At 45.4% G+C, this 26125-nt stretch overlaps 2 protein-coding genes and 1 pseudogene across 2 annotated transcripts; 2 read left to right on the top strand and 1 right to left on the bottom strand.

Moving 5' to 3' along the window:
* Window positions 1-5711: 5711 nt before the first annotated feature.
* Window positions 5712-8344, top strand: LOC136470493 (uncharacterized; annotated as a pseudogene).
* Window positions 8345-21895: 13551 nt separating this feature from the next.
* Window positions 21896-23263, bottom strand: LOC136470492 (uncharacterized). Its single transcript, XM_066468325.1, has 5 exons — window positions 22830-23263; window positions 22542-22737; window positions 22257-22472; window positions 22073-22169; window positions 21896-21909 (listed from the first exon to the last, which is right to left on the bottom strand). The coding sequence occupies exons 1-5, from the start codon at window positions 23168-23170 to the stop codon at window positions 21896-21898; spliced, it is 864 nt and encodes a 287-aa protein (XP_066324422.1). The 5' UTR covers window positions 23171-23263.
* Window positions 23264-23469: 206 nt separating this feature from the next.
* LOC136470491 (uncharacterized) lies at window positions 23470-24075 on the top strand. Its single transcript, XM_066468324.1, has one exon. The coding sequence runs from the start codon at window positions 23470-23472 to the stop codon at window positions 24073-24075; it is 606 nt and encodes a 201-aa protein (XP_066324421.1).
* Window positions 24076-26125: the final 2050 nt, after the last annotated feature.

Below are 26125 nucleotides of genomic sequence, written 5' to 3'. Positions count from 1 at the left end.
AACAAGTTTTTTGTTATACCTAAAAAGTAAAAAAAACCTCGATTGCTTGTGAAGGCTCGTGAGAAAGGAACACGGCCACCAACCAACTGAAAAGTGAGCACGCTTTGTCGCCAAAAGGAAACCAAGGCCTCGTTTAGTTCAAAAAATTTTCTCAAAAAATGCTACAGTAGTCATCACATCGAATCTTGCGATACGTGCATGTAGCATTAAATGTAGACGAAAAAAAACTAATTGCACAGTTTGGTTGGAAATCGCGAGACGAACGTTTTGAGCCTAATTAGTCCATGATTGAATACTAATTGCTAAATAAAAACGAAAGCGCTACAGTAGCCAAATTTTCAAATTTCACCCAACTAAACACAGCCCAAATCGAGTATGGTGGCGAACAGTTTTGCAATTGGACATGTTTCCCTTCACATATCAAAGCGACTTACCAACCCGCAAAGAAAACAAAATGTGCCCCAGTGTCACAAAAAAATTCAATTGGCCTGTGTTCGCCCAATGATTTGGTCAAAGGAAGCAGTACTATTCATGCATCACGGTCACGGTGTTCGTGCAAGCACGTTTCACCCAATCGCTGCGCCGATCATGTCACGGCTGGACCATTAATCGACAAACAAAGCTTTAGGCACGCACGCATCAATCATACCTTCTTCGCCGGCCCAGGAGTAGGACAATGCAAGCAAGCCTGCATTTGCAAACAGTGTTCAACGCACAAGCACACAATTGAAACCGGCCCCAACCAACACCGAAGAGATAGAGACCTGTAGCAGAAAGAAAGAAAGAAAGAAAGAAAGAAAGAAAGAAGGATGCTCCGTTTGGCTTGTTGAATCTTCGTTGAAACTGGCTAAAAAATACTGTTCTGGCTGAATTATTGTGAAAGAAAACACTATTCTAGCTAAAAATCAATCCGAACAAGTTAAATATGGGGTAAGCCGAACGGAACTAATAAGGCGACACCATATCCAACCAAACAGATCGCACACATTTTTTTAACGGAGTCTGACCGTTCGGCTTACCCCATATTCGACTTGTTCGACTTATTTTTTCAACTGGAATAATGTTTTTCTCTCATAATAACAATTCAGCTATAACAATGTTTTTCGGAGCCGAACGGGGCCGGTCCCGTCAGTGCACTCGATGTAGTATTGGGTTCGTGATCCAACACCGTAACACTGTGCACGTGCGCGGTCGCCATTGGCCAATCCCAACCAGCAGACAAACCTCGCGTTGATAATCGAGTGCCTTGCCACTGTTGAGCTGAGCCCCTCTCTTTTTTTTCTTCTCCTTTTAACGATCGTACTCTCACGTCCCATCGCCATTGAAACGACGATGCCTTTTCCCCGCGGGCCCTCTCGCCCTCGCCGGCGCCGACCAGGCGGCGCCCACGTACGTGCGCCATCTCTTTTCTCCGCCGGAGACGGCGCCCTGCTGCTGCGAGGGGAGGATCGTACGCGCCTTTCGGCAGATTCGTACACGTCGCCCGTGGAAAAACTCAGAAAGCAGCGCGGCGCAGGCGTGCTCGCGCGCGATCCTCAGACGCAGCAACCGTCGTCCTGTACGCGCGATCCTCAGAGGCAGACTCATGTCCACCTCCCCCTGCGCATCTGGTTTTTCCGCGTTCGGGATCCCCGAAAGCGACGCTGCCGCCGGTTCCGCGGGCACAGGTATGGGACGTTGCTATCGCTCGTCCGGGCTATCGCAGAACCGAGTGGTCTCTACAGGTTTGCAGTTTAAACAGATGCATCAGCCGGATATCAAACAGTACTCACATGCATTGCTTGTTTTTTTTAGCCGGAACAATATTTTTCTCTAAAAAAATTAGCCGGAACAATATTTTGAATTGTTTTTTCAGCGAAGCGAACGAGCCTAAGTGAGGTTGTCATGGCCGGGGCCCAGGAAAGTCGAACGAAATGGGAAATATTACCGGAGTGAAGGAAGAGTCGAGAGCCAGGATCGGACAAAGAAAAATGATGAAGCGATCCCTCCGACACGCTAGCACAGACAGCGGTTTGAGGCGTCCAAAAGGAGCCCCCACCCCACTCCTCCAAAATCCAAATTGGGGCGGCACTGTGCGTTTCAACGGCACTTTACGAGATGCCCGATCACGGCGTTTCCAGCTCCAGACAAGCGGTCGCCAACCACTCGCAACCCCCTTGGAAATAGTTCGTCGCAGGAGGTTAGGAGGAGAATGAGTAGCCACCTCTGCCTGCCGAAGCTGCCTCTCGTTTCTGCCCTGCCTGCCCTATGCCAATGGGCAATGGCAAACGAGGAGACGAAGTAGCAGGCTACGGTTGGCTTGCGTGCTGGTTTATTTCCTAAATCCGCGTCCTCAACACTGTCACTTCAGCTAGCTCATAGAAGCTCGTAGAAATCCACGTCAGCACTTTTCTAATATGGAAGAGAGAGAAGACGAAAAAGAGAAGAGACTATCTCTTATCTCAACACCTATCACGCTCAGAAAACGAAGTAGTTTGTAAGCCTGCTCATAAAGAATGAGAGGGAGAAGAGAAGATATAGAATAAAAAAATATTTATATTTTTCCACATCGGTAAAACCGAATTTCATTACAGCAGTAACGAAATTACAAGAAGTTTTCAAATAAAAAATAAAAAAAATATTTATATGTGGGGTTCACATGATGAAGTGGCAATGACATGACATGTATAAGCTAGTTGCTATCTCGTTCTGTTGAGGACGCTCTTACCAGAAACAACATTTCAAAAATACGTTCATGAATAGTATGTGTAGATTTAGAGATTTGCAAGGTTCAAGGGAATCTGAATCTCTTCCTGCGCTAATCTGATTCATACATCACATTGCACTTCCTAATCTTACATGAATTTTAAACTAATTTTCTCATTGAAAATTTAATAATGCAATATCATGTATGTATATATTTCTATTTTTCCTACAGGATATACAAGAAAAATATCAACAATTAATTTTTAAAGTTCTTTGATATTCAGCTGATTTATGGATGTCATTACAAGGATCTTGGAACGAAGATTCAAAAAGCATTTTTTTACGAATCGCAGACACTCATGGATGCATGTGCACTCATCTCTATGAATGCATCTCGCTGTTAGGGCACGTCGCCTAACAATACCGACAAATCCTAGATTAAATCCAGAAAAGTACGGCACCCACGTCGAGTTGATGACTTAAACTTGGGTGGGCAGATTTCACCATAAGAATCCCGACTACACTCAGTTCGTGATTTTAGAAGCAAACTAACTAGGGGGAGTCTTAGAAATATAAGATAATCAATTAGCAGTTAGCGATGTCATTTTAATTACAATTAGACATGTACTCCCTCTATCCCCCTTTGTGTGTCATTCTAGGAGCCAGAGTATGTCCAGGTTCATATAATTATTGATGCACATTGTTAAGAGCCAAAACGACTTACATATATGGACGGAGGGAGTAGTGCTAACCGCCAGACTTTAAGTCACTCTCGTATAGGCATCAATGTTTTTCCATAGCAAGACATGTAACACATCCCTTCATCAGGAATTATAAATACGTAATCAATGTTCAATGTTATAGCCAATCTAATCATTCAATCTTTACACAAACCAACTTCTCCTGAATACCACACACACACCAGTTCGGGGTGAGTGGCTACCGTCAAATTGACCTTATGAAGTCATGAGGTTAAAATCAAAGCAGACCGGACATGTTGGAGCGAGCAGTACGTAGTACTTGCTATGTTTGTCTCTCGACCGGGTGGAGCCGGATTACGTGAGCGCCTGATGCGGTAGAACGGGCGAGCATGGCCCACCACCTTACGTGACGGTGGGACCGGGATATCTAACCTAAGATCGTGCTAACGACTTCTTGTCTGCCGCTTGCCTCTCGACATCCGCTCGTGCGGCGGTTCCCACTGTAGAACCGCAGGGTGGTCCGTCTCTCTTCGTGAACTCCACCATCCTCTTCTACAGTACACTCTTGTGTACAGTGGAGTAACTGTCCAGCGTACGTACGGAGTATCAATACTACTAATACCATGGGAAAAAGTCTACTTGACCCCCAACTATCATACTTGGTCTACTTCACCCCCTCAACTATGAAACCGTCTGTTTTACCCCCTGAACTATCTAAAACCGTCTGTTTTACCTCCTGGGGCGGTTTTCAGCGGCGGTTTGCTACAGTAACATCGTGTTGCTACAGTGAAGGTGGGTTGCTACAGTACCCGTGGTTTTGAATTTTCTTTTTTTATTTATTTTCGGTGAATTTTTGAAAAATCATAGTAAATCATAGAAAAATCATAAAATGAAAAATCTAATTTTATTGGACTCCACATGAGTAGATCTACATAGTGAATATATAATACGGTATACTTTAGTACAAAATTTTTACTATAGCCTTAGATTAATTGGAAAATCCAATTTTGTCTGTAATTAATTAGAATTTATCTATAACTAAGTTATACATAGTCCAATGAGTACGAAAATTTTACTATAGTTCAAGCATACAATAATTAGCGTACCATAAAAATTTCACCACAATTGGACCATAGAAGCTGCAGCTATGAATTATTCCAATTAATTACAGACAAAATTAGATTTTTCAATTAATCTAAGGCTACAGTAAAAATTTTGTACTAAAGTATACCGTATTATATATTCACTATGTAGATCTACTCATGTGGAGTCCAATAAAATTAGATTTTTTATTTTATGATTTTTCTATGATTTTTCAAAAATTCACCGAAAATAAATAAAAAAAAAGAATTCAAAACCACGGGTACTGTAGCAACCCACCGGCTCTGTAGCAAACCACTGTTACTGTAGTAAACCGCCGCTGAAAACCGCCCCAGGGGGTAAAACAGACGGTTTCATAGTTGAGGGGGTGAAGTAGACCAAATATGATAGTTGGGGGGGTCAAGTAGACTTTTTCCTAATACCATGCGTGCTAATGAGCCATTAGGACTCGCTCGGTTACGGCAGAACGATGTCTGGATTCATTCCGGCTAATAAAAACTTATATAAATTAAGTAACCATTCTGGCTAAGCGAACATGGTCTTAGTAGTTTAGCGCATTAAACTAAGCATGTGTTTGGATTGGGGGTTTAACTGGGTTGAAGCGGGTTGGAGCTAGGTGAACCCGCGTTTGGATAAAAAGTGAGGTGGGCTGGGTTCGACCTGGTACAGAATACACCGTTGAGACGTGGGTCGATTGGATTCCTCCAAAACCAGCAGACGACGCCGACCCGCGTCCTCTACTCGTGGCGTCGGTCACCCGGAGTCCCGCAGCGCTATCCTCACCCCCTCGTTTCTGCGACGTGGGAACAGCCGAAGGGCGGCGCTGCTCGCCTGCCTCCCAGATCCGGCGGCGCCGACGCCTCCCAGGTCCGGTGGAGCCAGCCATCTCGGCCTCCCTCTCTGCTCCCGTCCGTGCTTGCCGTCGTCGGTCCTCGCTCCCCGCCGTCCTCCGTTCTTCTATCGCGGAGCGTCGCCAGGATCCGACGCCGCCCTCCCCTGGAACCTCACTGCATGGTCCTCCCTCCCCTGTAGGCGTCGAGCTTCACGGTTGGGCCTCCACGGTCGGCCATCTCGTCCTCTACAGCCAAGGTAAAAAACCCTAGCATGTGCATCTCTGTATTTGGTACAAATTGCAATCCATGTTTTAATCTTGTGTGGTCTGGAAATTTTAATTTATTTGCTAAGCGATTGTAAACAGAACCAATGTCATGTCTTGTATTGTAGATGGAAAAGAGGACCAAGATTGTAACTTTTGCTGCTGCTGCATACATGTTGTTGTCAATGATGGCCTTGATTATTCAGACTAGAAAACGTAAGCGTGGTGCAAGAAGGATTGGTATTACCTATGGGCCTATAGAGGAAAGGGATATGATTAGACTAGAATATCTAAACAACAAAATTTGGAAGGATGATACAACTTGTCTGAACATGTTAAGACTTAACAGAGACAAGTACTTCCGATTTTGCAAACTTTTTAGAGATCGTGGTTTACTGAAAGATACCATCCACCTGTGTGTTGAGCAGCAAGTGGGTATGTTTCTAAACACTGTGGGACATAACCTTAGGAATAGGTTAGTTGGAACTAATTTTGATAGATCGGGAGAAATAGTGAGCCGCTACTTTAACAAAGTATTGCGTGCTATTGGTGAGCTACGAGGGGAACTAGTTAGCCCCCCGTCTATGGACATACCAAGCAAAATTGCAGGGAGCTCCAGATGGGATCCTTACTTTAAGGTGTGAGGCTTATTCTTGTTTTTGGTTTTTGGATATTTGAGATTTGTATTCATATGGTCTCTAATATGGACATATTGAAAAATAGGATTGTATTGGAGCAATTGATGGTACACATGTGAGAGCATCTGTACCTAAGGATATTGAGCATGCTTTTCGTGGTAGGAAATCATTTGCCACACAAAATGTAATGGCAGCTGTAGACTTTGATCTACGATTCACCTATGTCTTGGCTGGTTGGGAGGGTACAGCACATGATGCTCTAGTGCTACGAGATGCTTTAGAACGTGAGAATGGCCTTCGTGTTCCATAAGGTAATAGATTAGCAGTCTCTCAACTTGTCCATACAAATTTTTGTATATAGACATGTGACGAATCTGTCCATCAAATGATAGGAAAGTACTACCTAGTGGATGCTGGATATGGAGCCAAACCTGGATTTTTGCCCCCTTTTCGTGGTGTTCGGTACCACTTAAATGAGTGGGGCACTAATCCGGTGCAAAACGAGAAGGAATTATTCAACCTTAGGCACTCATCTCTTCGTGTGACAGTAGAGCGTGCTTTTGGGTTGCTAAAGCGAAGATTCAAAATTCTTGATGATGCTACCCCGTTCTTCCCTTTTCCAACACAAGTAGATATTGTATGTGCTTGCTGCATCATTCACAATTGGGTTATACAAGATGGGAATGATGAGTTTTTTACAGAGGATGTTACTTTGCCTACCTATAGTCATGCTTCAACACGCACTGGCCAAGCAAATGAGCATGCTGCTATGGTTAATTTCAGGCAGCAACTAGCAGATCAAATGTGGGCAGACAAGCAAAATAACAATGTTAATTAATATTTGTTGCAAAAATGAATTTGTATGGACAAATTTGTAGCTGAATTCCATTTGTAAGAACATATTTGTGGCTGAGTTCCATTTGTAAGGACATATGTGGCTGAGTTCCATTTGTAAGATCATATTTGTTGCTGAAATCCATTTGTATGGACATATTTGTTACTGAAATCCATTTGTAAGGAGGTATTTGTTGCTCAATCATGTGTAACGTTTGCTGATTTTGTGTTTGTATGGCAGGCAATGGAGGATGCAGTTGAGGAAGTTGGTGCAACTAGCGGCCATGCTACATGGACATCAGCAATGTCTGCTTTCATGCTTAGTCACCTAGCTGATTTGGTGGCTAGTGGTTTGAAGACATCGAAGGGATTCAAGAAACATTTTTATAATGGTTGTGCTAGGGCTATCAATGAGAAGTTCAACACTATTCGCACCGGTGACCAAGTCAAGAATCATTTAAAGACATGGCAGAAAAAGTGGGCAAAGATAATTAAACTTAAGAAGTTGAGTGGTGCACTGTTTGATGAAGATAACTGCATGATTACACTGGATGATGAGCACTACAATGGCCATGTGAAGGTAAAGTTGCTGCTCAATTCTTTTGTAATTGGACTTATCATTTCATATTTTGACTACAAATTCTCCTCCATTCTAGGATCACAAGTCTGATGCTGAGTTCTTGAACAAGCCCATCTTGCACTATAAAGAGATGGAGGCAATATTTGGAAATAGCATGGCTACAGGCAACTTTGCAAAGGACTCAAGTGCAGCTCTAGGTAGAGAAGATGAGGCTGATAGCCAAGATGAGGAGGAGGTTACTGTAAATGGTTTGAGTGATGGTCACACAACTCAAGGGGCAACATCATCTACTAGTAGACCATCATCTGCTACTAGACCCAGCAAGAAGGCCAAGGTTGTTGACACTGAGGAGGAGGGGCTGATTGCTGTATTCAAAAGTGTAGGTGAGAATATCGCTGAAGCTATAAAATCTGCTGCCAAACCAGAAAATGAGTTGCCAGATGACCTATTTCAGATCCTAAATACCTTTCCTGGTTTTAATTCGGTCCACGTATCTGCATACCATCTTCACTTGTGTTCCAACCCTACTATTGCTAGATCTTTCTATAACCTGCCATACGAGAACCAACTTCATTGGTTTTCAATGTTCATCAGTGATAAGTTTCCTGGAGTGTAAGGGTAATGTTGGATGAGTGGGATGTTTCTTTTGGTACAACTTATCCAACCGTGTAAGCCTTGAACTTATATCATGTAAGGCTTGAACTTATGTAATGCCTTGAACTTGCTTTATTCAAGTAAGGCTTGAACTTGATGTGTAAGGCTACATCTAATTATTATCATGTAAGGCTTGAACTGAACTTGCTTTATTAAAGTAAGGCTTGAACCTGATGCATGAGATTTTGTACGTGTCATTGAATATTATTTTCCTTTCATGAATGTGCTTTGAACTTGATTAGAAGTGAAGATATATGCAATGTGTGGTAATCTCACCAAAGAGGTGATCATATTCCCTGCCAACCCTCATCCCTCTAACCAAACAAGGAATGGAGCCACTTCAACCCACTGTATCCTCCAACCAAACAAAAAACTAGGTTGAACCTATCCCTGTAACCAAACACGAGATGGGTTGATATCAACCCAGAAAAGTAGAATGGACCCAACCCATTCCATTTGGCTCCCAAACCAAACACATGCTAAGAGAACCCCGGCCCTCCATCGTCGGGGACGGGGACCTCTCATCTCCATCAGGTATGTTGAGGCTTCCATAGGGCAGTCCGGAGAATGTCAAAATTTAAAAGGCTGATCCGGATCCTGCGACGACGGGCGTGGAAAGGAAAAGGAACCGACCAGTGCGCCGCAATCCCTTCCGGTTCACACGTGGGCCCATAGAATACAAGCGCAGGCAGTCTACGCCTGAGCCATATGCCAGCGACACTTGTACTTATTGTCGTACGTATTAACGTATACCTGTATACGTATGCGTCCGTAGACGTATTTATTTGCAGCAAGTGTGCTCTACTACTGCTCTGTGCGAGCCCCGGTTAACCTGGGCTGTGTTTAGTTCGTGAAATTTGAGAATTTGGCTACTGTAGCATTTTCGTTTTTATTTGACAATTAGTGTTCAATCATGGACTAATTAGGCTCAAAACGTTCGTCTCGCGATTTCCAATCAAACTGTGCAATTAGTTTTTTTCGTCTACATTTAATGCTCCATACACGTATCGCAAGATTCGATGTGATGGCTACTGTAGCACTTTTTGAGAAAGTTTTTAGGAACTAAACACAACCCTGAAGTCATCCAAGAAAAGTTAACTTAGATTCGACCTTTGATATCAAGTAGTGTAGTCAATTATTAACCCGTACTTGTACACGGGATGCGTTACTTTTTTAAAGAGACATGTGTTATAGGTTCACGTATAAATTTAGGATCCATAGTTAGAATAAATTAAATCATTAATGTTTCTAAATTGTTTATATCCTAACACAACAGTTGTAGGGATATCTCTTTACATTATTTGAAAGCTATAATAGACTTCAGGTACTAACTATTTTATATGTCCTTCATTCTAAATTATAAGATGTTTTGACTTTTCTAGTTTTTGCTATGCACTTAGATATATATTATGTTTAAATACATAATAAAAAATGTATCTAGAAAAGACAAAGCATCTTATAATTTTTCATCTCAATTCATATATAGCTTCCACCCTGCTGGCATCACACCACCACGTGTATTTGACATTCTTTCAGTTGTAACTATAGCTTGAGTTATGTGTTTGGCATGAAAAAAATAGATGATCATGGCTTCCTTTGATCTTTCATATGTTGTGGTTAATGGTGACACATATTGTGCATGAATCTTGAACTAACTTTTTTTTGTTAACAATGGCAGATATGAATGTTTGAATCACAAACCAAGAAGAAATGCTCGATATGAAAAAAAAAAACTTGTACAATACTCTTGGTTCCAAATTATAAGTCATTATAGCTTTTCTAGGTACTACATAGTTTTTCTATGTGTTTACATATATGCTATAGAGATATATTCCCTCCGTTGCAAATTGTAAGTTGTTTTATCTTTTCTAGATACATACTCCCTCCATCCCAAAGTATAAGACGTTTTAGCCGGTGGCGGAGGCAGGAATAATTTTTAGGTGTGGTGGGGTTTATAAGAACCAACATACCGGCTTATATAACATATTGACGTATGTACTTCATATATATTTACTAGTATATAATATATATTAAGTATTTTATACCAACTTTAGGTATGGCGGTTGCCAAAGCTTGCCAAATACTTGCCTCTGCCCATGATTTTAGTTTTTCTAGATACATAACTTTTAATATGCATTTAGACATATATGTATAAAAGTTAAAATATCTTATAATTTAAAATAGAGATAGTAGCTTTTATTATATATTTAGAAATGACCTATATGTAGCTATATAACTAATATATCTAGAAAAGCTAAAACGCTACCGATCACACTGTTCCCTCGTCATTGCTGGGTAAACGCTGCCGGCCGGACGGCCGGCCGGTTGCCCCATCGATCCATCATCCATCAGTCTCTCTGGTTCGACAAGACTGCTTCCTAGCATACGTTCCCTTCCCTAGCAACTTGCTTGGCGTTTCTCGCATGTGGCTGGCCGTCGTCGCGGATCACCCGCACAATAATTTGACCGATCGATCCATCAGTAGGCAGGCACTTGTTTACTGTCTACAACGAGAAGACTCTACAGGCACCTAAACCTAAAATAAATAACTAAGACCTAAAATTAGCCTCTAATAGATTATTATACGGAAGACCTATTTTGAGTTGTCTGATAGTCATAATCCAAATATTAGCATCCTCTTTCTCAAAAACCCATTTGCAGAAAAGATTCTCTTTTGGTCCTGTTGTTCGAGAAGATGTCGAATGTGTATTGAACCCTTTAACTGTAGCGCTACCAAAGATCAAATAGGTATTGTATTTTGGGTGTTGTTGCTGCCGTCCGGGCTAGCTAGCTAGTCCCCGGCGCTCGCTCGCTCGCTAGGAGTATGCATGGTGACTAATACGATCACCGCACCGGGCGTCACGCATCGTTTGCCCTTGTCTGTTGGGCCGGCCGTCCCCGTACGCATCCTCGCTCCTGGCTCGACGCGTAGGACCCGCACCCGCGCGCCCCGCTGGCGACAGGCGCACGGCACGCGCACGTCCGTTCCGTGAGGGGCGAGGACGATAATTATATCTGGCCACCGGCCCAACCCAGTACCGCACCCCACACACGTCGCCCTGGCCTTGGAGCATGCAAATGGCCAGACTCCCACGTCGTCATCGTCGTCGAGTTTCGGAGCACACAACGGTGCATGATCCCGACGTGACAGTCGTGTCGTACCCCTGGCAACGGGGCATGTCGCGCCCTTGGGGCATGCAGTCGATTCTGTTAGGATGATCTCCACCAGTTGGCCCAACGGCCAATTGAGCCCTTGATCTGCGCCCTGATCGGAGGACGCTCAGCTGGTTCTCTTGGCTAATGGGCCTCCATCGCGTAGCGCCATAAAAGGACGGTGGACGCTGGGGCACAAGATATAAGGTTCACCGCAGCTGCCAGTCCCCCACCGATGTCCTATCCCTAAACCAATCGAGAGGGACGCTGTGAGCGACGGGAAGCTCCATCGCTTTCGCCGCCGCCACTGGACCGCGCCTCCACGTCCTTGCTACCTCGGCGGCGGCACCATGGCCACGACTGCGCTCGACATGAGGTACATCAACAAGCTCTTTTTGCCAAAGTCAAGTTCTACCCGCCATATCTATGCCTATAGGATACTTTTAGTTCTATCAATGGTATCAGAGCAGTGTTGCGAGTATGTAGATCTAGACGGGTAGAAACGTGAAAAGAAATCAAGAAGGAGATTAATCAGATTGAACCCCAACCCTAACCCTAACCCTAGATGGATGGATGGAGAAAAGGGAGGACCTACCCGGTTCCTTGCCGCCGTCGCTACCGCCGCGCGCGGGAAGAAGCAGCCAAGCCACGCTCGTCGCCGTGCACGCGAGCCCCGACCGAGGGCACCGTCACAGGACCGCTCGACGGCGGCGCGCTCACCCATTGGGGAGCGCGTGCTTCGGCGAGGGGACCCACGGCGGCGCCACCCTTCTTCTCCCGCGTCTGTTGTTTTGATGGCTGATAAAGGTGAAAGGGATATAGGGTTTAGGGAAGAGTGCATGTGGGGGCAAAAGAGCACATCGGCCGCACGCGTGCACCGGCGAAGGGCGTCACGGTGGTGCCATGACTCTTCTCTTTGGCCACCGTGTTTCGGGTGAGAAGGGGGAGAGCAAGCCGAAGGCTGCGGCAAGGAGAGAGAAGGGGAGGAAGAAAATGAGGGTTAGGGTTCTAGGAGCGGAGCCGCGCGGGGTCAAGGGCAACGTCGCAAGGCCGCTCGACGGCGACGCGCTCAGCCTCGGGCGAGCACGCTCACCGCCGAGGGACCCCGCGGTGGCGCCACCACTCTTTTCCTCTAGTCACCAAAGGCAGCCGCCACCGGCTCTCTCTCCCGATGCGGTGTAGAGAGAGAAAGGGGAGGAGACAAATGAAGCTAGGGTTTGGGCGAACTGACGCGGCGGTGATTTTTGTTCCACCGAGATCGTCGCTCGACCGTCCGATCAAGATCAATGGCTCCGGGCGAGCGGACCACATACAGCCCCCGCGGGCAAGGCAAATCCTGGCCTAGGCCTAGGTTGCGGCCTGGGACGCGGGGAGCATGGCGCGAGCGGCCGCCACGGACTGATTTCGCATGCTAGGCTGACGGTAGAGCGCGGCAACGTGCTGGGCCGTGCGCGCACGATCACGCTGGCGGATGGGCTGTGTAGAACTGTAGCAAAGTATTTGTTTTATATTTTTAGAAGCAATTTTGATGAATTCTGTCAAGTTTTGATGTTAAATCTCTGTCAAAATTGTAACCAACGTAATAAATTTTTTTCAGAGAGTAGATGAGTACAGTAAAATGGTTCTTAAAAGTAGATAAATTATTTTTTTCATGTTTTATAATCTTCTAATTAAATTGTAACCAAGGTTTAATGTTTATAATCTTCTAATTAAATTTGAATGAACAGGGGAATTTAATTTGAAGAGCAGTTACTTTTAATAAATTATGATTATGTTTATCCTCTAATTAAATTGGAATCAACGAAAAAAAAATTAAATTAGATGAGTAGTCCAATTTGTTTATGTTAAATTATGGTATTATTATTTTCTGACCAACGTTGATGATAACAATATTATAATGAATTTAAGGTTAAAGTTTAAATCTCTGATAAATTTTACACCCACATGGTCAATTTTTCAGAGAGTAGATAAAGACTAAGACATGCTCCTGAACTAATAGAATATATTTTATTATCGAGTTTCGCTGCAATGATATTGATTATCTTCTAATTAAATTTGAATCAATGGGAGAATTTAATTTTGAAGAGTAGTTATATGTCTTCCAAGTTAATTTATGAGTTTTATGCATTAATTCTATTTTCTGCCCAACGGTGATGTAGAATTGATGCAGAAGCAACTTGTGTGTTCTAATTTTAACCGAGATAACTCGGGTGCAATGCGGGGTATGTGAATGAAAAGGCCTGAGTCAAGCCAGTTTAGGATAGTTTTTTGTTAGTTTACTAATTTTCTGGTTAAATTGGAACAAACTGGAAGATTTAATTAGAAAATAAAGTATAAGTAAATGTTTTAGTCATCATGACTAAATTTTTCGTTACGATAATTTGTATATAGATTTATCTCACATGGGGAGAAGTTTAGCATAGTACTTATGCTAGTTAATCTAGTATGGCGGGAGAAATTTTGTGATGACTCATATGTTTTTGTATCTCGCATAGTGAGAGAAGTTTGGATAGCTCTTATGCTATCCTAGTATTAACCATGGCATAATAGAAATACACCATCATGGTCAATACTAACCAAAAGATAAGAAAAGATACAAGCGTGACTTGCAAAAGTACAGCTAATGAAAGACCTCGTTGAGTTCTTGAAGTGAAATAAGGAAAGTGTACTACTAAACGGATCAAGAAATAACTTTGTTTACATGACATAATCATATGAATGAAGTAAGTTATAAGTGTCTCCTCGTTCACAGGTTTTCTGAATAGTTCTTGAAACTATAGCAGTAAAGTTTATGCCATATTTCAAGAGGGGAGAATGTTAAGATCAATTAAGAAAAATACTCTTCATTAAGAGTGAGATAAAGATCAATTAAGAAATTTACTCTTCATTAAGAGTGAGATAAAGATTAATTAAGATGAATGCGACCCTTGGAAGAGTACAACAGTCACAACAATGATACCCCTAAGCAGAAAAATAGCTAAATTCCTAGATCTTTTAAAGTTCCGACAGGAAGATAGCGTAGTCAGCCTCAAAGATGTTAAGGTGGTGCTTAAAGTGCCATATGAGGTTTTAACATATTAAACCCAAAATAAGATATTTGAAGATACACTATCTTTAGAAAAGATGAAAAGATCTGGGGGAGCATGGTATGTAGAGGTATGTAGAGACCTAAGACTTGAAGAGAAGAGGGACTACGTGTCCACTCTAGTGACTCAGGAGCAACAAGTTTCTCAATACCTGTTGATATTGTATGACTAATACAACACATGTTGTTAGCTCTTCGAAGAAGATGAATAATGTAAACAAGGATCTTGTAATATAGGAGCCTGTAGGATCAATTGCCTCTTGACAATGAAGAGCAACAACAAGACCCATATGAAAGTGCCAGTAGCTGAGGCCCAGAAGGTGTGAAAGAATTAGTAAACCAGTTTTTCTGATGACTATGAAGTCTATGTTAGTGAAGAAATTCAAATGGAGGGTGATCCCATCTCATTTGAAGAAGCCAAGAGAAGCGTTTACTCATCTAAATGGCTAGAAACTATGGAAGTTAAAATGAATTCGATGAATACCAACGATGTTTGGAACTTAGAAGAAATTTTTAATGGAGCCAAAACAGTAGGCTGTAAATGGGTCTACAAGACAAAATGTGACTTCAAAGAGAATGTAGAAAGATATAAAGCACCACTTATAGCAAAAGGTTTTACGCAAAGAGAATGAAAAGATTACGATGAGAGTTTTCTCTCCAGTCTCATGCAAGGATTCTTTTAGAATCATAACGGTGTTATTGGCACATTACGATTTAGAGTTACATCAGATGGATGTAAAGACGGCATTCCTCAACGAGAATTTGTATGAAAACTTTTACATGGCACAACCCAAAAGTTTTGTCATAGAAGAAAAGGAACGTATAGGATGCCGTCTGTAGAAATCCATTTATGGGTTAAAACAAGACTCTACACAGTAGTATTTGAAGTTGATGAAACGATAAAAAAGTTTGGGTTTAAAGAAAATGAGAAGGACAATAGCGTTCATGCGAAGTTCAAAAATGGAAAATTCTTTTTTCACATCCTGTGTATAGATGACATCCTACTCACCAGTAGTAATGTTAATCTGCCATTGGAGAAGAAGAAGTCTTTGTCCTCAAATTTTAATGTGAATGATCTTGTTGAAGCCACATTGGTTCTAGGAATTGAAATTCACCGAGATAGATGAAAGGGGGTATTAGGACTATCGCGAAGGCATATTTAGAAAAGATTCTAAAGAAATAAAATATGCATGCGAGTAAACCTACGCCTGCTCCTATAGTCAAGGATAATAGATTTGGGAACTTTCAGTGTTCTAGGAACCGATATGAGATCGATCAAATGAACATGGTTCCATATGCTTCAGCTGTTAGAAGCTTAATGAATGTACAAGTAAGAACTTACCCTGACGTAGCTTACGTATCCGGGATATTTTGACAGAAGTCCAGTCCAGATATAAATCACTGGAATAGAGTTAAGAATGTCTTGCAACTTTTGCAAAGTATCATAGGCTTCATGCTGAGTAAGAAAGAACAAGTACTCTCAAATAGTTGTGGGTACAAATGTTAAGTTTTGATGAGATATGTAGTGAAATTCATAGTAGATGCTAACACTCGCAGTTGGAGTATTATTGTGGAAAAGCTCCAAAGAAACAGCTGTGGTGTCATCAGTGATGCATACCATAGTATAGCTTGACATGAGGCTTAAGAAACAGGCAAAATGAGGTTAAGGGAATTAGTACTCGGATTTAACAATGGTAGTCAACAACAATAATCATTTAAAGTAGTTAACTCCTAAGACAACAGGTCATGTATGCTGCTAAACACATTGACATTGAGTTATATGTTGTAAAGGAGAAAATCCAGAATCATTTTGAAAGCATTGAGCATATGAGTACCAAGTAAGTACTTGCGGATTCGCTTACCAAATGCTAACCACCCAGTGCGTTCAGAGAACACATAGTCGACATGGGTTTACGGAAAAGCGTATGATTTCTAGATACTAAGGGCCTAGTTGAGAATCTGTTTTAAAACAGAGAGGTGCATTGTAGCTGTTTAATCTAGTGGCAACTGGCCATGACGATGAGGCACGCTCTATGCACTGATCTGTGATGTAATGGGAAAAAGATAAAGTAAGTTGAGTTTAAGTCATAAGGTGAGATCAAGGGGGATAATGTTAGGATGATCTCCATCAGTTGGTCCAACGGCTAATTGAGCCATTGATCCATACCCTGATCAGGGAAGCTCAGCCAGTTCTCCTGACTGATGGGCTCCCGTCGCGCAGCGTCATAAAAGGACGGTGGGGGTTGAGGCACAAGACATAAGAATCACCGTAGCCGCCAGCCCCTCACCGATGTCCTATTCCTAGACCGATCGAGAGGGGCGCTGTGAGCGACAGAAAACTCCATCGCTTTCGCCACTGCCACTGGACCGTGCCTCCACGTCCCTACTAGCTCATCGGTGGCACCATGACCATGACTGCGCTCAACATGAGGTAGATCACAATTTCTTTTTTGTCTAAGTCAAGTTCTACCGCTAGATCTATTTATAGAGGATACTAGTTCTATCAGATTCTACTACGACCACACCATGCATATCGATCCATGCATCGGCGTGCCGGCCCACGGCGAATGTTCGCGCATGCCTCCACATGCACGCCGTCGTCGTGGCCATCGACTGTGCTGTGTGCCTGCGTTCACTGTGTGCGTCATGAATGACAGAGTGGATTATATCGAGCGCTCTGGCCAGCTGCGTTCACTGTGTGCGTCATGAATGACAGAGTGGATTATATCGAGCGCTCTGGCCAGCAGCAGAAAGTTGGATTATCGTCTATCTGATGGGTACATGTCGACCGTCATCATGCATGTGAGCATCTGTCGCTGCGCGTGCCTCTGCCAGTGGTTAGCTCATGTAGCCTAGCTGCAGGAGCAGGTGTATTCGGGAGAGCAAGCACCAAACGGGGGTGTTCGGCGACTGAATTTTTTATTTTTTAGTCTTTTTTTTAGTTTCTCACAAATAGACCTCTGACAGAAATAATTTAAAAAATAGACCCTTAGCTCGACGCCAGCGTCCCTGGCGCCGAGATGGCAGGCAGCTCGGTGTCGTAGACGCTGGCGTCGAGCTTGGCGCCCTGTACGCCCCACGCCCGCGCCCCAAGCGATGGCGAAGTGCAACGAGCGTCTCTGGGACCAGGGTGGTCGGCTGGTCACGTGGTCAGCATGCGTGTCTCGCTCGGCGGAAGTGCATGCATCTGCGATGATAGCAGGTGTGCATGCTGTCGCTACTACAGGTGCATGGTACAAGACTGCTTACCTCGTGCTCCACGCCCCATGCATGCAGATTCCCTTGAAAACTAAGCTGGGCCACACGCTATCCACTCTAAACCCATGCATGCAAATTTATTCATTTAGCAGGGGCACGTTACGTCTTGTTAGACTATATTTTACTGCTTCTGTTTAGGTGTAAATTCTATGTTCAATTGTGATAAATTTATTGTTCGCAAATGAGAATGATCATTTGAATTACTTGAATACTTCTCTAATCTTTTTCTGGCTCATTTTTGTTTGTCTGTATGATTTATTTGTGTTTCTTTGAAATCTTCCGATTTGGCTTCCATAGAAATTATCTGGTTAATTTTCTGCCTTTTTTATTTGTTGTATGTATGTTTTATCTGTTTTTTCTTTGAATTTCTACCAATTTGCATTCCATAGTAATTATTTGGTATTTTTTTATTTTATTATTTAATTTTATATTTATTGGATATATTTTATTTGCGTCGTTAGATTTGGATCCGGCGGCTACAAGAATCGAGTGTTTAGCTGGGATGTGTCACCCGATTACTTTATTGTTGGGATTCGAGTGTTTTAAGGTGACGTGACACCCGGGTGAGACATGTCCCCCAAACACCTTACCTCTATGTAGACAGAATTTTTTTCATTTTAACATTTTTTGGAAACTAATTTTAAATCTAACACGGTCGGTTTTTTTTAAAACTAACACTTTTGACCGCGACTATTGTCCTGGCACGGCCAAATGCCTGTGCCGCGCCATGCATGGTGGCGCGGCAGAGGACTGACGTGGCGGCGACCGAAATCGCTGACCGCTGATGGGGCATGGCAGAGCCGATTAAAACCCCCGCCGCGGCCCGCGTCCGCCAGTGGCCGAGCAGCCGTCGTTGCCCGAGCAGCGCAGCAAGGCCGCCTGGCCGCCGCGCCCGCGTCCGCCCGCGCCAGCCCGCCGCCGAGCACGCCGGCCGCCGTGGTCGCGTCCGCCCGCGCCAGCCAGCCAGCCACGTCCGCCCGCGCAATAGGCGCGGCCAAAAGTGTTAGTTTTAAAAAAAAAACCCGACCATGTTAGATTTAAAATTAGTTTCCAAAAAGTGTTAAAATTTAAAAAATATGTAGATAGACCCTAAAAATTAGCTAAAATTAATCCTAGTGTATCTAAATAGGTGGGCTTAATAGGTAGGCTAATTGCTATGTGCTTTCCTTGAGGGACCATTTTCCATGTTTGATAAGCTCTTAAAATAAATATTTATTCAAATATATACATGTTTACTTGACGATGGAACATAGCATATGCTTAATTTTCTTAGTAGGAATGTAGAAGTCTGCAATTTAGAAAGATATATATCATACTTTATATATATTAGATTAGTATTTGCATGCAGATTTGAGAGATACTTTTTTTATTTTTGTATAACAATGAAGATAGACACATTTGATTCAACCTTACTTTATATTATTATCATAATGGCATATATGGGCATTATAAATGGACGGGGGCTAATATACTGCATCTTTCAAAAAGGTAGACATGGATAGTTTATAAAAGATATCAGAGGTGTATAGTTTAGTTATAAACTAGGTCATTATTTTGAATCATCTTTCTAATGAAAGAGAAATTTGATCTCTATTATGTTAATATTTTTACAAAATACTAATATAAATATTTTTCTTATCATTATTCGCTTGTTATAGAGTATGCTCTACTTCAGGGTCAGCGGCGTGGAGCACGAGGTGAGCGCCCTTGTAGCATGCACCTGTAGCAGCGACAGCATGCACACCTGCTGTCATCGCAGATGCATTCACTTTCGTCGAGCGAGACACGCATGTTGACCACGCGACCAGCCGACCACCCTGGTCCCACAGACGCTTGCTGCACTTCGCCATCGCTTAGGGCGCGGGCGCGGGGCGTACAGGGCGCCAAGCTCGACGCCAGCGTCTATGGCGCCGAGCGCCGAGCTGCCTGCCATCTCGGCGCCAGGGACGCTGACGCCGAGACGTGTTAGCTCGGCGCCAGCATCGATGCGCCGAGCTAAGGGTCAATTTTCTGAATTTTCTCCACCAGGGATCTATTTGTGAGAAACTTAAAAAAAGAAGGCTAAAAAGTAAAAAATTCAGTTCCGCGATGGTAAAGAGACTGCTGTCTCCATCTTAGATAAGTCAGTCCACCATCATCAGCCATATTAATTATTCTATGTACCCTAGCTAGCACTTTACTAATAATGTTGATCAGAACAGAATCTGTGCACTTTTTCTCACCGAAGACTTTAGGGAGCACGGTACATTTCTTCCACTTCAGTGCGCAAAATAAGTATTTCCATCATCTCGCTATCTACCTAGCTTGCAACAAGATTGTGTGCATTCTTGCAACCGGTACGGTGGTTGACCTTATGAAAGATCCGGTTACCCGCACTACAGGAATCGGCCTCTTTGCCGACTGCCGAAAGCAGTCGGCAAAGGCTGAAAAACGGTCGGCAAAGGCTTTGCCGACCGTTTTTCGCCTAGGCAGTCGGCAAAGGGGTGCCGGGAGAGAAGATGTCGGGAAAGAATTCTTTTCCGACTGCCTTCCGGACAGCAGTCGGTAAAGGCTTCCCCGACGGCCGTATAACCAGTCGGTAAAGACTCCGTCGCCGTCCCGTCCCGTCTCCTTTGCCGACCGCCTTCCTGGCAGTCGGCAAAGGCTTTCCCGACTGCCAGGAGAAAAGCAGTCGGCAAAGGCTTTCCCGACTGCCAGGAGAAAAGCAGTCGGCAAAGGATTTCCCGACTGCCAGGGGAAAATCAGTCGGGAAAGCCTTTGCCGACTGCTTTTATCCTGGCAGTCGAAAAAGGCTTTCCCGACTGCTTTTCTCCTGGCAGTCGGCAAAGGCTTTGCCGACTGCCAGGAAGGCGGTCGGCAAAGCTGGAAATTTTTTTTTTCTCTTTTCTCTCCTGTTTTTTCATATACATATCACACTTTAAAGTACACAGATCACACATTTATATATATAAGCCAAATGCACGCATATATAACACGAATTCACATATAGATCACATCCAAGCATCCATAAGCATTAATATCCATACAGTCCACAGATCATCGAAACATAAAAAACAAGTGCGCAAGTCCAACATCAAACCAAAAGAACTTCACTCCTCGTGCGACCCACGGTCCCTATGCTCATCCTGAACTGAAGGCCACGAAGACCATGAGGACTGGCCTTGCTGGAGCGGCGCCGACGTGTAGCGGTGCTCCCACCCGGTGTGCGCGTGGTGGGTATGTGGCAGAGGGTAGCTCACCGCCGCTCCGGTCCCGTACTGTGGAGGCCGAGGAAGACCGCCACCCGGAGGCCCGAAGTATGTTGGAGGCGAAACAACCTGCCACCCAGGAGAACGTCCATCTGGAGGAGTCGGGTTCGAACCCGCTGACATTGACTGCACAAAGTAGACATGATCTCATTAGTAGCTACACAGACCTCGTGAAAACAATGGAGACCAATATATATACTCCCCGTACTCCCCGTAGGGTCAATAGGTGCTGGACCGAACATCGTGGCGGGTAAAGGAGGCATGACAGCACCAGGGATCTGAATGCTCTGAATGTAGCTGGCAAAGTCCTGCCTCCAGCGCAAAGCCTCCTGCCGATGGGCCTCCTCTCTGGCCGCTATCTCCCGCCGATGGGCCTCCTCTCGGGCCTCTGTCGCGGCCCGCAGCTCGGCCAGCTCGGACTGCAATGTCACACCCAGGTAATTAGGTACATATGTAAAACCAATTAACGAGGAATGGAACTGAAGGTACCTGAACCGCTGCCAACGTGGACGGCTGCCGACGGCGTATGGGGACGTCGGAGGTCGTGCTGGTGGACCTACGAATCTGACGAAGGCTAGGAACGTTGGTCGGATCGATTGCGTTGTTGGCAATCGAGTACTGGCCGTGCGGTTTCCCTCCTCCCGTCCTCATCACGAGGTCTGTGTCCAGGGGCTGCTGGGTTGGATCGTAGTCCGGACCATAGCGCTGGCGAGCCGCCTCGGTGTACCGGGCCATCTTTTCATAGACGTTCGGGTTGGTGTACGCCTCGAGCCCATCTGCCGAGCTGAAGACGTTGTTCGGATCAGACGCTTTGCCCTTGTTCGACAAAGCGTAGCCCTCGTACAAGTTGATGACCTGCCCGTCATGGTAGCGGGACTGCAAGGAACACACAAGGACGATTACACGTAATGAGATAGAATAAATAAATAAATAAATAAATAAATAAATCGACAGAAGCTTACCCATGCGTCACAGTACTGTCCGAGGGAGCGGCTCCCTTGGTGGTGTGCCGGCCCTTGCCTCATCTTGGCACGTTCACTTCGACTGCGACGCTCCTCATACGACTCCGGCGTTCTCCAGGCGTCCATAATGGCCTCCCAGCAGTCCATGTATGTTTTGCACCATTCAGCAGGAAACTACATGACATGGCAGAAGATGAATCAGTAGTAACGTCTTCTACTTCATTTGCATGGAAGGAATCATAAGCAATGTTCCTTAATTACCTGCATGTAGATGTCCTTGGCAACGTCGGTCTCAGGGTAGTGGAGCATCTTCTTGGCGTCCGCGGGTGGCAGCCTCTCAAGCTTCACGTCAGCGTAGTAGGTGACGAGGACTTGGACGTGCGCCTCGTAGTACATGTCCTTCACCCGCGCCATGGCGGCCCGGTCCTGCACCACCGACGCCCGGTCCTCGTACCCCTCGTCACATGTGAACCAGTCCTACATGTTTCATTAGTTCAAAAACGTCCAGCGAATGTGTATCGACAAAGCAGTGCAATAAGAACTCACCCAAAACTCCATCTTGATCTTTGTCGCGATGGGGACCTCGTGTGCGTCCTTGACTTTGTAGAAGTCCGACCAATGCCAAGGCACCACCTTGGTCCCGTCGTCGAGTTCGATAAGGCCAGGGTAGTGCTTCTTAATCAGGAGGCCCAGCATGCCATTCGGACTGCGTGCACCACCCCCGCTCACAATCTGCCAGCCTCTGCACAAGTCAGTAAGAAGAATTGTTAGTCTGAAGTTTTAATGTTAAACATGTCATATGAATAAGTCGTAAAAACATAAATGGTTACTTACTTAGAACCTTCAGGTCGAATCACAGGACGGTGCTCCAAGGCGATCGTCGCTCTAGGGAGACGTGTGATCCCACGCTGGTAGACCTTGCGCGAACCTGAGGAAGTCGAATCCCCTGGTGTCTCCTCCTCCCCCTCCTCCTCCTCCCCCTCCTCCTCCTCGCTGTCGTCTCCGGTCTCCTGCACGTCGTCTGAGGGAAAGAGCTGCTGCCTCGCTGTCCTACGACGTGACCGAGTCTCCTCTGACGTCGGCACCTCCAACGCCTCGTCATCGATGCCTGTCGGTGTCGGGGCCCGTGCGTAGATCGACTTTGTGTTTCGCCGCGGTCTACTTCCGCCCGGCATTTTGTCCTATGCCTGCAAAAACAAAGACAGAGATTAAACCAATTAGCACATGAATTAGAATAATAACAAAGTAATAATAACAAAGTAATAATTGCAAAAACAAAGTAATAATTAAACAATATAGTATATACATGAATTAGAATGCATCTCCACGAACGATATCTATTCAAAGTGCTCTTATGCCCTACAAGCTACAATATGACTGAATCACTAAATATTCAAAATCGAAAATAGAAGCTGATCTGGATCTCAGTAAAACAGTAGGCAGTAGCTCACCGAGATGTGCAGCTGCAGCAGAGATGACAGATGCAGGACTGCAGGAGCCAGGAGCAGGGGGGGCAGCCGGCCAGTCGGGAGCAGGAGCCTGGGCGTGGCCGCCGGCCGGGCCACGGCGGAGGGCAGCCGGCGGGAGGCGGCTTGCCGGCTTGGCCGCTTGGGGAGGAGACCAAGAGAAGGCAAGGAGGAGAACGGGCGGCGCCGCAGCGGGCAGCGACAGGGAGAGCCCGGAGGACGAGCGCCGGAGGCCGGACGGAGTAGCTGGGAGGGGAGATGGCCGGCGGGAGGGGGGGTCTGGCCGGGCGCAGGGGGGACGAGGCCGGGGCAGGGCGGCGCTGCCGGCCGCGGCTGGCCACGGCGGGGCGGGGCAGCGCGCTGCGCGCGGCAGCGGCCGGCGGCGGCCGGCGTGGCGGGCCGGCGCGGCCGGGGAACGCGGCGGGGCGGGGCAGCGGCTGCCTGCGGCCGCGCGCGGTGCGCCGGGGCGCGGCGGATCTGGCCGCGGCCGGCCGCGGCGGGGCGGCGCAGGGCGGGCGCGCGGCCACGCGGGGGCCGGCGGCGGCGCGGTGAAGGCGGGGGTCGCGGGGGCGGGCGCGCGGGTCGCGGGGGTGGGCGGGGGTGTGAGTGGATAGGGTTATCCCTTCCTTTTTTTTATTTTTTTAAAACAACAGAGCCTTTCCCGACTGCCGTAAAGCGGCAGTCGGCAAAGGCTTTACCGACTGCATACAGTCGGCAAATCCTTTGCCGACTGCCTCCCCACGGCAGTCGGCAAAGATTTTTTTTTTTTTGGTTTTTTGGTTCCAATTTTTTCCTGTGGGCTAAACATATTGTTTCAAGTACAATGTACAAATTTGGGACCTTTTGATGATATTTTGCTATATTTTATACAATTATTTTATTTCCTTGCATTTTCTCGCATAGTCCAAATTTAAACTGCAGGTGCATAAAATAATCAAACGCAGCCATTCGAAAAATAATATTCATGTTGAAGAGTGTATTTTTAGACCATGTACATGAGCCCACCCAAAAATTAGAAGGTCTTGTCCACGCGAGATGACAATCCCGGTGCGGTAGAAGTATTTTTCAATTATAAAAAATTCAAACGTAGTCTGAAAATCACGAAACTTGGCAAGACATCATGATATCGTATGTGGAGACTATGGTAAAAAATTGAAAATGTTTCGAATAAGTTTCGTCGTCTGATGTCCAAAACTCTGATATCTCACATGTGATCACATATGATATCACATGTGAGATATGGGAGTTTTGGACATCAGATGACGCAACTTGCTCCAAACATCGTCAAATTTTTACCATGGTATCCGCATATGATAACATGACACCTCGCCAAGTTTCGTGATTTTCAGACTTCGTTTGGATTTTTTATAATTAAAAAATACTAATACCGCATCGGGATGGTCATCTGTCGTGGACAAGACCTTCAATTTTTTGAGTGGGTTCATGTACATGGCCTAAAAATACACTCTTCAACATGAATATTATTTTTCGAACGGCTGCGTTTCATTATTTCATGCACCTGCAGTTCAAATTTGGACTATGCGAGAAAATGCAAGGAAATAAAATAATTGAATGAAATATAGCAAAATATCATAAAAAGGTCCCAAATTTGAACATGAGATTTCAAACAATATGTACTGCCCACAGAAAAAAAACTGGGATAAAAAATAATAATAATAAAAAAATCTTTGCCGACTGCCGTGGTACGGCAGTCGGCAAAGACTTACTCTTTGCCGACTGCCTAACATGGCAGTCGGGAAAGAGCTTCTTTGCCGACTGCCTTTCCTTGGCAGTCGGCAAAGAGGGCAGGCCTTTGCCGACTGCTAACGGAGGGCAGTCGGCAAAGCCGACGGCCCGGAATTCCGTCCCGTCCAACCACTTTTGCCGACGGTCTGTCTTTGCCGACTGTCTTTTGCAGTCGGCAAAGACCTCTTTACCGACTGCCAGCCTTTGCCGACTGCCTTGGAGAGGCTTTGCCGACTGCCAGGCTCTTTTTCGACTGCCAGAGAAAAACAGTCGGCAAAGAGCCCCTTTGCCGACTGCCTGGAGAAAGGCAGTCGGGAAAGAGACTGGCAGTCGGCAAAGCCTGATTTTCCTGTAGTGCCGGCTTTGATCGATAATAAGAGAGAGTTAGCATACAACAATGGCTACATGCGCGAGAGGCGCTAGAGGTTTTAGGATATTAGAAACTAATTACTCGCTACAAGTTTGGGCAACTAGTGGGGGCTGGCATCGGCCGCACCAGGGAACTATGACGACACGGCCAACGTTGGGCAGTTGGCAACCTGACCGAGCACGTACTCCGTCTCCCTAGCTTTTGGTGGTGGGTGTGTTGAGTTGTTTGGAGTGTTCTGAGATGGTGGTATGATGGGATGGTTGGCAGAGGAGAGTGGTGGGAAAACAATGCGGCTGTGGATGCTACCGGCCAGGAAGGTGAGCCGGGAGCGGAGCTTGGCTGAGATGGGTTGTCGTCGGCCGGAGCGACAGTGGCGGGAGATGTGGCCGAAGCCCTTGCGCCTAAGGCAGCGAACAGGGTCCCTGCATTGTGCAACTTGGTGGTCGACGCCGAGGCACCGGAAGCAGCGCCCAGCGAGGCGCTTTTTAAAAAACTCCCGGCCGTCCATGGTGTGCCCCCGAGCGGTGTCCTGCACAGCTCGCCTAGTC

The sequence above is a fragment of the Miscanthus floridulus genome, chromosome 8 (genome assembly GCF_019320115.1).
Source record: "Miscanthus floridulus cultivar M001 chromosome 8, ASM1932011v1, whole genome shotgun sequence".
NCBI classification, from domain to species: domain Eukaryota; kingdom Viridiplantae; phylum Streptophyta; class Magnoliopsida; order Poales; family Poaceae; genus Miscanthus; species Miscanthus floridulus.
The sequence above is the reverse complement of the archived record's forward strand: the minus strand, read 5'-3'. Positions and strand labels throughout refer to the sequence as shown.